General features: G+C 35.5%; 1 protein-coding gene and 1 long non-coding RNA gene across 2 annotated transcripts; both read left to right on the plus strand.

The window, feature by feature from the left end:
- The first annotated feature begins 1,724 nt into the window (after positions 1-1,724).
- On the plus strand, positions 1,725-4,722 carry LOC126818011 (galactocerebrosidase-like). Its single transcript, XM_050545184.1, has 7 exons — positions 1,725-1,865; positions 2,061-2,129; positions 2,481-2,544; positions 2,872-2,960; positions 3,068-3,232; positions 4,175-4,213; positions 4,588-4,722. The coding sequence occupies exons 1-7, from the start codon at positions 1,725-1,727 to the stop codon at positions 4,720-4,722; spliced, it is 702 nt and encodes a 233-aa protein (XP_050401141.1).
- A 257-nt stretch (positions 4,723-4,979) lies between these two features.
- LOC126817291 (uncharacterized) lies at positions 4,980-5,818 on the plus strand. Its single transcript, XR_007678962.2, has 3 exons — positions 4,980-5,071; positions 5,201-5,238; positions 5,735-5,818. It is a non-coding gene; the product is annotated as an uncharacterized LOC126817291 (long non-coding RNA).
- The last annotated feature ends 10,167 nt before the right edge of the window (positions 5,819-15,985 follow it).

Genomic DNA, 15,985 nt, shown 5'->3' on the forward strand with positions numbered 1-15,985 from the left:
GTGGTTTCGATTCCCCGTGTGTACGTGACAAGGAGTGGGGTCGCCTGTCCAACCTCGTGGGTTTTCTCCGGTTTCGATTTCCCGGGTGTACGTGACAAGGAGTGGGGTCGCCTGTCCAACATCGTGGGTTTCCTCCGGGTCCCCCGGTTTCCTCCCACTGCAAATGACGTGGGGGGGGGAGGGGGGAGGGACTAGGTGACCTGAGATAATAACAATGGTGTCAATAAACCCAAGGATATTGATAACTAATCTATATACATATACACTATAACGGAAAGGTCAAATAAATATTGTTATCTATAAAGTCAATTCGATGTATTACGTCCTTGAAAAATCTTCATAATCGTCCTAACCGCCTCTTTCTATCGGTATCAATTTTATTTATTGAGTGACCTTTGACTTTCGTAAATTTTGCCATGTAGTAATTAATTCAATCTGCAACATTCTCGCTAGAAAACAACAAAATTGCGTTATTATAGCGGGAGGTTGTCCATAGGCGTACGGGTTACAGACTGCGACGCCGGTCGTCTGCGAGAGGCGAAGGAGTGGAGCTTAACGTCTAGGGCCCCTCCTCCTCCACCCCACCCCCCACCGCAAAAAATTGGAAAATTTGACGGCCGCAAACGCGTTTTCCTGCTATTTCAGCCCGTGAATACAGAAAGTTGTCTAATATAGCTAAACTTAGGTGGCTGACTCGATTTAATCAACCAAACGTTTATAGTCCAGGGAGACGGGACCGTCGGAGAAATATTTTGAAAATTTAACTGCCGCAAACGAGTCCTGTTATTCCAGCCCGTGAATACAGCAACTTCAATATGTTTCAATATAGCCTTAGGTGGCTGACCTAAATCCCAAACAACCAATCAATAGCCGCGGGGTATGGAGGCCTCGCCCTGCTAGAGAAAATTTTGAAAATTTACCCGCCGCAAATGCGTTGATTCTCTATTCTATCCCACAAGTCAAAGCGATAATTTCATATTTTTAAGTTATATTTTTAAAATGTACTAAAATAAAGCCTTAAAATAGATGGTATCTATATACCGTGTTAAAGAATAATCCTATTAATCCTATTCCATGGCGGGGGGGGGGAGATAGAAAAACAAGGGAGGTAATTGTGTTATTATTTCCGGGGTGAATGATATCTATGATCGTATAATAGTGAGTTGACAACCTATTGAGCAAAAGACATAGAAATAATTATGTTTTGACTTTCTTAGAAAATATGAAATTCTTGCTTTAAGCAACTTCAAAGTCTTAATTTATGCCGACCTGGATTCCAACCATCCAATGGGACTGTTGCAGCTGCATTCACAAATAATAGTCGATGCCCGAAAAAGTGTCTCAAGAAAAATTGTTTTAATCTATATACATAGTCAATTCAGTATAAATAAGTGGTATTCAATTAAAAGTAAAATAAAATTAGTGTTTTATCAGATTTCGGGCACTTTATTTTGCCGTCTGCCCAAAAAGTCAAATTGGCCGAAAGTTAGGGGGAAGCTGCTCCCCTAGCTCGTACGTCTATGAGGCTGTCGCTAAACAAACATCTGGGTTATAGATATCTAACTAAAACAGTTCAATAAAAACAAACATAATTAACGGCGTGAATACTTACAATGGGAGTTCAAAACAATTAGCATATTATGATTAAAAATATTCGATATCAGTAGGTCCTTGACCTGTTTTCTAATTGAAGACAGCATATGTTGATATCTATAACATTCAACATGGCGAAGAATTTTAACTTTGTTCTTTTCGTGATTTTAATTTATAACATAAATGGTAACGATGGTGCTACATATACCATTGATGATTCTGCTGGATATGGAAGAACGTTTACTGGTATCGGAGCTATTAGCGGTGGAGGGGTAATATTGTCATTGACAATGTCGATTCAACCGAATAAGATCATTAATCTATCTTGAAAAATTGAGCTGTTTTAAGAAATCAGATGTGGAGAATGAAATATCGTCATCTAATGCAACCTTGAAATTCGTAAAGTTGTTCCATAAATCCAAACATGTTATAATATTACCGTCTGTATTCTATCTTTTTGTTTTAAGGCAACATCAAAATTACTTGTGAATTATCCAGAGCCGCAAAGATCTGAAATTTTAGATTACTTATTTAAGGTAAGGACATGATTTATTTAAAGATGCATTATGTACAATTTATTAACATGTGGTTGTATAAAAATGAACATGTTGAAAATTTCAGTCAAATTTCTTTATTCTGAATGTTATGAATGTTTGAAGTTTTGACAAGTAAATAGTTTAAATGGTCTCGGTTGTTAAAGACCATTGCTACGATAACTTACAAAATCTCGATTTTCAATTTCTACGTCTAACGAATATATGACAGACATTGCCTAATCCACTCAATATCTCTGCCACCCGATGACCTAGAGAGTTGATTATGGGCTTGTCGTGTGAATAAATGGTTTCTATATTTTTCATATTTCACCTTATTTACCAATATTTCAGCCTAATTTTGGTGCTTCGCTCGACATCTTCAAAGTAGAAATAGGTGGTGATGTTCAAAGTACAGGTAAAATACTAGTTTGTAATAAACATGGAATAAATCATGTCCTATTTTCGAATGGCAGTCCTGGGTTCCGGTTCTGGCCGTGGAAGATTTCTCGTTTGCAGCGTTGACAAGGGACATCGTCAAGTAGTTCGGATGGCCTTGCCAAAAAAAGAACCTTTTGGGATTCGCAAATGTCTTCTCATAGCACACTTCATGGCGTATGGCCGTCTTCAACCGACCGGTTGCTGCAGAAAAGTAAACCGTTAAACTTCAACTCATCAGATCGAAATAATAGATTAACCGAAATACCTTCTCAGTATTCAATAAAACCTCGTATCTTTATTATAGATGGAACAGAAGCTTCACACATGCATTATGGTTGGGATGAAGATTATACACGAGGTTATGAATGGTGGATGTTACAAGAAGCTAAAAAGGTACTAATAATGTCTTGGTTTCTTTCAGGTTGAACTAATAATTGTTAATAATATGCAACATCTAACGCTGACATAGTAATTTGTGCTTAACATTTTGTTTCATTTAGCGGAACTCCGATATTAAGCTCTGCGGGTTACCATGGGGATTCCCTGGATGGTTGAGAGATGACAATGACCTTCCCTGGAAAAACATACCAACAACAGCTGATTATATAGTCAAGTGGATTAATGGTGCTAAAGTTCATTATAATCTAACTATAGATTATATTGGCGTAAGTATACGTTATAACAGGACTTACAAAATATAAGAGGAAATACATTTAAAAAGCAAATACATTATATAGGCGTAAACGTAAGAACGTTAACTAGCACACGCATTATATAGGTGTAAGCGTATCGTTAAATAGCACACACATTATATAGGCATACGATCGTTAAATAGCACACACATTATATAGGCATACAATCAATAAATAGCACACGCATATGATATGCGCAAGATCGTTAAATAGCACACACATTATATAGACATGCGATAGTTAAATAGCACACACATTATATAGGCATACGATCGTTAAATAGCACACACATTATCTAACCGTAATTACATTGTAATAAAAGAACAATTAATGGATGTAAGAATATTATAACAGTAGATACATTATATTATACGTTGATAATGTGGGTTAGTGAAAGTACATTATTAGTCGGAGCAGAATAGTAAGACGTTAAGAGAGAGAGAAATGGGGTTTAACGTCCACTCGACACAAACTAGGTCATTTCGGGACTAACATATGTTTTGTTTTTGTTTTTTTTTAATTTTTATTTCAATAATTCGCTTGCGCGTAGGGGTCTTTAGCAGTGGGAGGAAACCGGGGGACCCGGAGAAAACCCACGAGATTGGACAGGCGACCCTACTCCTTGTCACGTACAACCGGGGATTCGAAACCACGCCAGTTGACTTAATGGCCAGCTTTATGATACAGCACGCATGTGCTAACCAATACCATTCGGCCATCTAACCCCCCAGTAAGACGTTAAACCCCATTTTATTTCATTTCAAGTACATTGTTATAATCTTATTACCTATGAATTATTATTTTGTATGTCATATTTTAGTACAGTAATTTATTTGAAAATCGTGTTATTATAAGAAGTTACGTGTTTCTGAAGCTATCTAGGAATAATGATGTGTACCGGTGGTCATTTTTCAGATCTGGAACGAGAGTCCGTACAATATAACTTACATCAAGGTAAATGTTCTTTCGGTCATTATTATTGAATTTATATATTGTGTATAAACTTATGTTACCACACGATACAATATTCTTCTGACGTCAACCCCTCAAGGTCTAAACCTTCTATTATCTCTCCTTGTGGACAGCCCATTGGAAGTCCTATTTCTCGTAGCTGGGGGAAACTTGACATTTTTGGAACATTTAAAAAACATTATTCCGGTCCTGGACCATTGAGCTTTCAAACGCCATTTCTTAGCCGCCCATAACCGGAACTTGGTGCAGCTCACCGGAAACCAGTCGAACATGTTAAACAAAGACATGAAGGCCTCGAAAATAACCCATAAAATAGGCCCTCTAGTTTCTGAGATATTAAATTTAACTTTTTTCAGACATTACGTAAGTCTTTAGATAAGGCTGGTTTCGGCAACACGTTAATTGTAGCTCCTGATGAGTTCAAATGGGTTATAGCTGATCAAATGGCTAATGACACAGAATTAGCCAATGCTATTTACGCTATTGGGTAAGTTGTGAACTGACTTCAAGATGCTAGCTACTAGAACTATAATGTTGTTTTTTTGGTTTGTTTTGTTCTTTGGTTTTTGGGGGGTTTTGGGGGGTATTTGTTTTTGGTGGATGAAAAAAATATTGGTGTTAATTGGAGTTTACATCCTCTAACACAAGTATGGCATCGTCCAATACTATAAGAAACTACATATCTCCATACCTGTATACATACTTATCTTACATGAAGTCAGCAAACAAATTGATTTCAGGTCCCACTATCCAAAAACCCAAAGTACTGCTATGGCTAAGAATTCTGGAAAACCACTCTGGGCATCTGAAGATTCTGTTTGGGGAACAAATTTAGCAGAGGTAAGAATGTCATATATATATTGGTATCATTGATATGAACTGGCACAACTTTATTTGACAGCTTGTTGGACCTATTGTATGGATATTTTCATTTCTTAAATGATTTTTTCAATATTATCAATATTTCAGACACTAAACCAGAACTATATTAATGGTTTAATGACTACGTAAGTTTTTTTCAACTTATTTTTTACACAAGTCACATCAAAGTCCGCTTCTCCCTCCATATCGCTGGGGCTTTTTGGTCATATTCATTATCAGAATACAATGTCATGTTCTCTTAAAAATTAGCATTAATAATATGGTTAGAATTTTAATGTCCTTGAGATGTATCAGAAACAGGACAAAGTACTTTTGATCAATGGGAAAGGTCAAATACTCTGATAAATAGTATTGTAGAAAAAAAGTGGGCCTTGCCATACCCTTTCTTATCTAGAAGCTACCCATTATTTTGTTTTTAAACAAAAAAACATCCATATAGTCACATGTGTAATGATAATAAATATACAAATTTACTTTTAGATTTCCTCTCCAGGTTTGCATGATCTGTTTAATTCGGGGTTTAATGGATATAACCGAATCTTTTCAGGCTATTAAAAGATTAAACCTGAGATATGACTTGCAAGTAATTATAAACCACCAATTCTTTTTTATTTCTACTAGAACTATTTTCTGGAATATAATAACAAGTTATTATCCTGGTTTGCATTACTACAATGCTGGGTTAATGAGTGCTGTAGAACCTTGGTCTGGTCATTACCAAGTCAGTCTACCAATCTGGCTTGCAGGTAATAACGCCTCTTTTATCGTTTATCCTTTAGCGTCACAGATATCGCACAACACACTTACTGGGTTTCCAACAGATATGCGTTGGTTTAAATATTATACAGAAAATGGTTACGCCATAGAGATAGTGAGGTTTGTTATCCTACTATACATTATCCGGGTGGTCAGTCACTCAATGTTTTGTAGTTTTACAATCTGATTAAAAGACAGATCTATATTTCGTTTGTTTTTTTTATACTGTCGATTGTTTCCACTACATGAAGATCTGGCCGGCTGTAGTGGGAGGTCGCGTCAGTAGTCATTTGACCCGATGCCATCAGACATTTGATTAACCAATCAGTATTGATGTTTCAGGTGGGATACCCACAGTTCCGTGCACCGCACGCCAAGAACACGCTGCAACAGATTGTTTTATTGGCTAATCCCTCACATCAACCAGAACGTGGGTTATATAACAACTCTTCCAGATCCTAGTGTAGTAAAGACAAGTAAAACGAAATTTTTGAACTATAAAAAACGAAACAAAATACTAGTAAGATCTGTGTTTTAATCAAATTGGTAGTTTTACACCATTAGGATAGTTTTATAATTGCAACATACACCTTGAGGATAAGTGTTCACTCAAGCGACATGTAGGGAGTTGATGTTCAGTGCCAAGGACCGTGTTTATCTCTACCACAATGTGTTTTCTAATAGGATTATCCTCAACATACCAACACGTATATAGTATCATATTTTGTGCAATGATACAATTAAACAATATATTCTACCTACAAAGTATATCTTCTTTTTTCAGCTCACACGACTCAGTTCACTGAAATAGGTTGGAAATATTTTAAACATGGATATGGTGTTGGTAATTTTACTAATGGTGGAAGCTATGTTGTTTTAACAAGTCCAGATGAAAAACAACTGACAATTATTATAGAAACACTGGTAAAATATAGTATATATAAAATACTCCACACCTCACACTTTTATACAGGAAAAATTACATAAACAATGTATAATTTCTTATGTTCCATACTTTGATATGAGACGTTTCACCATATGTTATAAAGACGATAGCCAATGTCTTGACGTTTGAATTTAGAGAACTTGGGTCACGTGTATATTATATCCAAATTCGGCTTTTGCGCTCACTCGTGTTCAGTTACTGGATTTACCAGAGAGACGGGGATAGTTACTTATGGCGTTGACCGCCCAGTCTAGCCTGGTAGCTACGCACCTGTATGACAATATTTATTATTCTGTTTGTATATATTATATTCCTGATGATAGACTTATTATATACCAACGTTGAAGTTTGCTAAGGCTAAATCACACATATTTTTCAGACTAAACCATCATCCTCGGACAGCTTTAGTGACCAAGTGGTAAATTTTGAAATTAAAGGAACATTTGTAAGTATTGATTCTGATGATAATTATATTTCAATTAACAAATAATTAGCAAATATGATCTTGGGTCGGTTCATGCTTTTTTGTTTACCCATTTACACTGCTCATTGATATTGGAAATAACATTTTCTGTAATTCTATTTTAGAGTAAGAGTGTCTATTCATTAAACGTATGGCACACTGATACAAATAATTCTCAAGGATATTTCCAACAAATGGACTCGATAAAGGTAGGAACAACATTTGTTCGCAAATTGACGTCACTCTTATCCTTCTGTTGTTCACATTTCTTTAATATACCCGAAATCCTGTTAGCATTCACATTTCAAACTGCACTTATTCAACCCATCTTTCTGGAATTTATATTGGTTGGCTGTTTCAGTATAAAGAAGAAATATGCATTCATTTTCCACAATTTTTCATAATAGTTTCTAGTTAGGATCCTTGTTGGGATATTTTTGACTCCAATAGTTTTCGGTGATAGCTGTCACGGTCATGGCCCTTTGTTATGGGTCTATGTCCGTGGACCCGTCCTTTACATTTCTTGTTCATACACTAAATCCTATGAGGCCACAATACTCTAAAAATATACCTCTAAATTATAAATTGGATATTTATCCCATCAATAGTATGTTAATAACGTCCGGAGTTAATTCCCTTGGTTACAGAAATATTGTAAACACCTCAGAGGCTTCAATCATGTTCCGGTCATGTTGAAAGCTTTAAAAGTCGTTTAGGTTATAACAACTCGGACGACGTTTTGCTAGTGGCGGTATGTTTCATTGATTGGCATCCTATGTTGGACTGATAATGATCTAGATATTTCAATTTAAAGGTAGTGAATGGTTATATCTCCTTGACACTAAATGCGAATGAAGTATGGACATTAACAACAGTTAATACTGGTCATAAAGGAGATTATCCAAATATTCCTGATTCTAAACCATTTCCCTTGCCATATACTGAGGATTTTGAAGGTGAGAATTTCGAGTGATTTAAATCAGGGTGATAATTGCAGAATATGTATTAAACTATCACTGGTGAGCTATATATTATGATGTCATTCGATGTAGGCCTAGTATTCAAAGATATAGCCAGCATTACAGAAATATACAAAGCGTCAAAAAGGACTTTTACCAAATCGACGTCACTTTGCCAACTGAATATTTGGATGAATTTGAAAAATCTAACATTGAAAGGGTTAATTCTTCAAATCGTTTACAAGTATTAATATTTGTGTATCATTAGAGAGCCTTCGCGTCTGTGCGAAACCGAACTCTTCATCGATTCATATGTACTTGAAATGTGATGTCTGAATCCATATTCAGAGTTTAGAGAATGCAGCCGCCCGTTTAGTGCTGAATTGTAAACGAATATGATTTGGTTTCATCTTTATAATCGATGCGAAAGGTCTCTAACAATCTAACATTTCAGTTCAGAATAATACTCGAACAAAGATATGGAAATAGTCCCATCTAGCACTTGATAAATATATTATATATTGTAACCACTAATCATTGTTTTATGCATAAAATAAAGTAAAACGTTGATTAATTGATATACTCAGGATACTATGTTGGTGAAGAACCATATTACTTTGCACAACAAATTGGATCATTTGAAGTTGGTGAAAGTGGAGGAAACAAGTTTATGAAACAAATGGTTATAGATGAACCTGTACATTGGTACTGGTGTCATGTAGATAATTTTAATACATCTTTCAATGTCTTTGGAGATGAGCAATGGTAAGTGGGCCTCTCTATAAATCGTCAGCTAAACCAAATCCATCGTAACACAAATCCACAATATTCCAAGACATTTCTACTGAATGTTCCTCAAACACTAAACGTGTTCCCAGTGCATCACGGTTGTTGTCTTCTACGATAGCGCCAGACCAGGAACCCGGGCGATCCCATTTTAGTTCCTGTTTTCTCCACGTATCATAGAACTTCGACTGCTACAAATCCCAAAATAATTCTGGCGCCTCCATTGGTTGAGCAATGAACTCCTGCATCCCTAATAAAACGTATAAAAAATTCCTTAAAGTGGGAATTGTTTCACAAATACACCTTTAAAAGTCGTTTATGTTTCATTTATGGTGAATACGTCGTGATTTTTGTCTTTGGGGCCCCGCAAACATATTTATTGCACATTTAATGACCATCCCTTCTCTATATGATTTAATAGTAGAACAATGTAACCTAGATAGGTATTATACAAATCTATTTCTCTTTAATTGTACAGGACAGATATATCTGCTACAATTTCCGTTCAACTTAATGGTCAGAACACCAGTGATGCTGTTTTTCTAGCAGTGAGATCATCCATGAGTGGTTGTAAAACGAGAGATCAGATCAAAGGATTATTTATGTTTTTCTACCCAAAAGAACAACGGTATCTATTAAGTACCGATTTATGTAAGTTCTCATATTTATAACGTTTAGATGATATATTTTATTGTTTGGAACACTGACATAAACCTTTAATCCATGAGTTGCGTAGCCCCATGAAGTAACTTTACCAAGTTGGACCCCTTCTGGATAACGGTACTTATCTGGTCGATTAGATTCTTATATAATTAGTGTGTTAATTAAATAGTTCTCACGTGTTCAGATCTGTTGCGGCACTTATCGATTACTTGGTTTCTCTTCCTCCCCTGCTCCATATCAAAACCCATAACACTTCTAGTGGTATGCAGCGTCGAACCGCCTTTAATTATATATCAGCTATATACATTATATACAAGCAATATTATAATCTACAAACATTACTATCTTACACCATAACATAAATCTATATCTTACACCTTTCCAAATATACAAACATCATTATATACAAACAACATTATATCTACAATCATTACCCTATATCTTACACCATTACTCAGACATAACTCAATGTCTTACAACCTTTCTCCATCACCGACAGCCCCGCCAACCAGAAAAAACCTAAAAAATACCCTTTGGGGAAAAATAGGAAATCTGTGTCCGCCTTCACACAGTAACTGTCTCCGGAGCTATACGCGGACGAGTATAGTTAAATATTTAACAATAAGAAATTACAATTCCATTACAAAACGATTATATATTCTATCTCACAACCTACACTAATCCGATTACTCAGTTGTAAAAACGTCTGTTGCATCTGGCGACTTCGACCTGAATGACTTCGTAAGACTATTTACTTGCAAATAGTACTTCATACCCCTTATATTACTACGCATATGGAGAGAAATTATTTTCCTCCTAATTCGGTTCCCTCAACCGCAGGAAAATATATTTCTCTTCCTCCCCTGCTCCATATCAAAACCCATAACACTTCTAGTGGTATGCAGCGTCGAACCGCCTGAATATCAAAGAAAGAACTAGTATCATAAATCACCATTTAAATTAGATTCGCCTTATAGACCCAAACTCAAAGACACGCTAAGACGTTGTTTCAAATCGTCCTTGACATAACCATCTTTGGCATTTTCTGATTTCCATCTCCCATGGCGCTTAAACAAACGATCAGGGATACCCCTATTTGCACACGCTGTCGCACCTCCCGCACGCAAACTATGTAACCCATATTTTGAACAATCTATTATACCTTGAAACACTTCTTTAAACAATTCTACTAATCTAGTATAACTAAGTGCTTTGTTAATACCCTTAATACAATATCCCGTTGAACACTTACTCAAAGCCTGAAATAAAAACATATCTTCATCTTTATTTAGCCCAGCCCAATCCAAATAATGCTCTAAATTCTTAACAGGACACAATTTGTTGCCCGTTCGTGCTATTACAACCCATGCACCGTCTCTATAGATATCAGTCTTACTTTTCTCAAGAAAAATAGACAAATGGGTGTCGTCAAAACTTAAATCCGAAGTAGATATATTTAATAATTCGGCACTTCTAAGAAAGCCACTGTACGCCAACAAACAAGCACAAATTATTCTTTGTTTATAAGCACATCTGTTAACAAACGTTTTATCATACATACATTCTAAATGTTCTGCGGTAACAGGAAGCTTTTTATTTACAGGTTTCGCTAAACGTCGTTTTCCAGCCTGTAACACATTAATCACCAATTGAGAATTTGTAGGACAAGCCAAATTAGCTAACGAATGAACCCACTTCAAACTGTAGAAAGCATGAATCACCGGACTTATACTGTTCTTTTCTTGTATCAGAGATGTTAAATATAACGCAACATGTAAAGGATTAGCAGGTAACACATTCCCTTGCACATTATTACATCGAAACCATTTCTTCCAGGCTAAATAACCCCGATAATATTTCACAGTTGTAGATTTCGCCTTAACATCGGTTAATAACTCGGGTAATACATTCACAGATGATGATAAACTTACTGGTAACTCGTCTAACTCTGTCCCAAAAGCAGTTCTAAAAATATTTAGAAGACAACATTAAAAAATAGTTATAACATGATAATAACGAAACACAAATTACCATATTATTATATATGATTGACATTAAAATTACATTATAGACCACACCGATAAACAAAAATCTCTCAGTTATACTACAAACATCACATCATTTAATCAATCATTAGTTATCTCAACTAATCCGAAGTCACCTCGACTTATCACCAGCCTTCTCAAGCTCAAATTGTCGTATCTAACTACGGCAATCAATTCTTAATGCCAACATCCTAAACGTTAAATCTTTCGTGCCAAATATACTCTCATAATGCAACGAGGACTTATAAAACTCCTTTCCACGTGGTAAATCAACCCAATCTTTAATAACAGATATAAACTTGTAACCATTCGGACAAATCAACGGCCAAAAACTTGCTGACTTCCATAACGGAATAATTACTGTGCCATAGGCTTTACATTCAACCACATATTTCATGACACGTGATATCAGACACACAGGTGGTACAATAAAACAGTTTCTACCCTGCCATGGTAAAGAAAAGGCATCTATTCCTGAAGAATTTGGACTCCAATATCTGGAATAAAATACATCACACTTATGATTATGTTCTGATGCAAATATATCAATTTCGTATGGTCCCCATATATTACTAATATATTTAAAAATTCCATCTCCAACTGCCCAATCATCATAATCAACAATTCTGCTTAAACAATCTGCTCTAACATTCCCAGCTCTAGGTATCCATTCTATCTCTAGAATAATTCCATTTTCTAAGCAAATGCTAAATATCTCAAATGCAATACATTGCAATTCTGCCTTCATACTACCTTTCTGAACAATAGAAATCACACTCTGATTATCTGAAAACCATTTCAACCTTTTATTTTTTAAAATATGTACTATAGATTTAAGAATACAACGAACAGCTTCAAGTTCTCTCCAAGTAGAACTCTTGATCGCTTCCTCAGCACTCCAAAAACCATGAACAACATCACGATAGGCTTGTACACAATACCCCCCATACCCTTCATTACTAGCATCTGAATACACTATTCGTTCACAGCCAGGCTGAAAATTTAAAACTTTAGAATTAATTTTACTTATATTTTCCTTCCAAAAAAATAACTGTTGAATACTCTGTTCAGAAATACGTACTTTAGAATCCCAACTAAACCCATTTAAAATATCAATAGACAATGATCGTGTCATGATTTGGGAAATACTTCCGACAACAATAGACATAGATATAATCTGGCCGACAACACTCGCTACCTTTTTCACAGCTACTGCCTTATTCGATATACAATCACGCTGAATTTGAACTATAGATCGTAAGACTTTATCTAATCGTCTCTGTGGAATTCTCAAATTTGCATTTTCAGAATTTATCACCACTCCTAACCATATTAACTCTTGTACAGGCTCCCAAGTTGACTTCTCATTTTTAGGAACAAACCCACTAGCTAAAAGATCTTTCTTAACATCTTGACTAAGCTTATGTGCCATATTATAATCATCATGAACACCAAAACCATCATCGATGTACATAACAATATATTTACCTTCACTTCTCCATTTTTTGACCAAAACTCTGCATAATTTAGTAAATAAAAAAGGTGCTGTACTTAGACCAAATGGTAGCACCAAGAACTTATAATAGGTTGCGACTCCATTCGTGACCCATGAAAAACCTAGAAACTGTGTGTGTGCATCACAAATCTCGACATGATGATAAGCAGCATGTATATCATACTTGAACATCCAGGACTTTTCCTTTACATATAACAATGCTGTACGAATATCCTCATATTTAACCGTCTGCTTACCGACAAATTTATTAACTTCTCTCAAATCTAAAATTAACCTTTTCTTACCACTACTCTGAATAGATACTGAGAGCGGATTAACAACTCTTGGAGGAACTTGACATCTACTCACCAAGCCCCTTACCTCTAAATCTTTAATAGCCCCTTCTACAAATTCTGAATTATCTAAAGCAGATCTATTATTTCTTAAAAACTTAGAATCTGGAACATCATTAAAAGGAATCTTGTAACCATTTTCAATAACATCTAATATATACGAATTACAGTTAATTTCTTTCCAGAATTTTACATTTTTGCGTAATCGACCTTTAACTAAAATGTTAGCTTGACCTTCCTCATATTCGAAATAATCATGCGTGAACCTCTCTACGGCCGACTGATCTACATTACAATCATTAAAATCATGAAAATACTCATCTTTTATACAGGTTGAAATCTCGTCACTATGTTGATTTAACGGTTGTTGTGTTGTTGTAAGAGTTGGTGTGGGGACAATCTCTTCTGTAATGACTGAACTCTCCACAGTTGTAGCAGGAACCTCTGTTTTGTTGGGGACGAAATGAATAGTTCCTGCCCCCGCCACTGCTTGCAGGAACACAGGAAACCAAATTAGACGAACTTGCTGTCACCGAACTGCCATTACTATCATATAATCTTCTTCTCTTAGAAACGGAAGATCTACCTTTAGACTCCTTCCTTTTCTTCAATGCTCTCTGTTCAGCTCTAATAATTCTCTTTTCATCTTCAGAATCACTGGCCAAGGGATTAGATACATACTGGTTGACAGTCTCCCAGCCACCTGCCGATGAATCTGCTATTTTAATCAATTTATTTCTTTCAGTTAGTTTGGTCATAACATCATCTATTAAGCCATCTAAACCCTCTCTGTCATCATTATGAACTGCATGTCTTATATGTTGGATCTTATCTCCCAGTTCTACGTTGAAACCAAACTGAATCTTATTGCCTTTAAATTTCCAATCATGATCTTGATCTGTCTTGATCTTCTTCACGTCAGATGAAAACTTCTGCACAGTCCCATGTAATTCTGCTCGTAACAAATCGAACTTCTTTTCTGTTTCAATTCTCTGATGTTTTACTTCATTCAAAATGTCAGCTAAAGATACAGCAGACTGAATGTTTTCGTGTTGATCCATTATGTTGTCGTAGATAAACACCTATCTGTCGGACGTACACGTAGTGAAAACAAATCAGTGTTAAGTTGTAAAAACGTCTGTTGCATCTGGCGACTTCGACCTGAATGACTTCGTAAGACTATTTACTTGCAAATAGTACTTCATACCCCTTATATTACTACGCATATGGAGAGAAATTATTTTCCTCCTAATTCGGTTCCCTCAACCGCAGGAAAATATATTTTCTTGTACCAAATCGATCAAACTTGGGACGGGTCTTTAAAACTAGAACATATTATAATGGTTGTCATACATAATTCTGTACCTAATGCTAGCTTCCAAATGTTGTGCGATGTTTTACGACGATTGTCCCAACTGAGTCAACAATCTGGTACTTCCAAATACGTTCGAATACATTTCGACACGATCAACACGATTGATACCATTGACCTCAATATATATGACCTGATAGGATGACCACGATTACTCCGAGATTAAAACCACGATTTCAATCGTAGCGCGAATCGTGATAGTGGGAACCTACCTGTATAAACTGTCTTTTTATTTTCTTTAATTGTAGATCGAACTAACGTACTGGCATCTGGTAAAGTAAATAAAGTTACCAAAAACTGGGATATACTTCACTTAAAAGTTCAGGTAAATATTGATTGTATAGGTCAATTTCAGTGCTACTAATGCATACACTTAATGTACATTATATGTCATTGTATACTCTTTGTGTATTCAATATTTAAAGAAAGGTGTGGTTAATACAGAAGTTATGTCTATTCTATATTTTAGGGAAGCAGTTTAACAGGTTCTGTAAATGGAGAAGTATTATTTGATATAACGGCACCTAAAGGAATAACAAATGGTTGGGTGTCAGTAGGAACTTATCCATATGGTATTGCCTGGTTTGATAATTTTCAAGTTACCGCATTATGAAATAAAATAAAAACATGATATGTTTTAATTAAAGTCGTGTATAAATGAGTAACTTTCTGTAAATTATACTTAGAAATAAAATGAAAGATTGAATAAAATATGTTTTCTTATATAAATATTCTTTTGTTGATGCATATTTATAGCCTAAAAACTCACCCGGCTCAATTATCCGCGTTAAATATACTCTACATCAGATCCAATTTTAAATTAAATTACAAAAAAAAGCTCTATGCAACATCTTATCATTATTTATTTTCATTACGTAGTTCTCCATATAAGGCTTTTCCATTCCCCCTTTGATTATCCTTTTGTCTGAATGGTATGTTTCGAGCATACTTTCCTCCTATACATCCAGCAGTTTGCTGACATATATGGATGTTTACAACTGATTGGTACCAAAAACAGAATCCCAGGTTAAATG

This window comes from Patella vulgata, chromosome 4 (genome assembly GCF_932274485.2).
Source record: "Patella vulgata chromosome 4, xgPatVulg1.2, whole genome shotgun sequence".
Taxonomy (NCBI): domain Eukaryota; kingdom Metazoa; phylum Mollusca; class Gastropoda; family Patellidae; genus Patella; species Patella vulgata.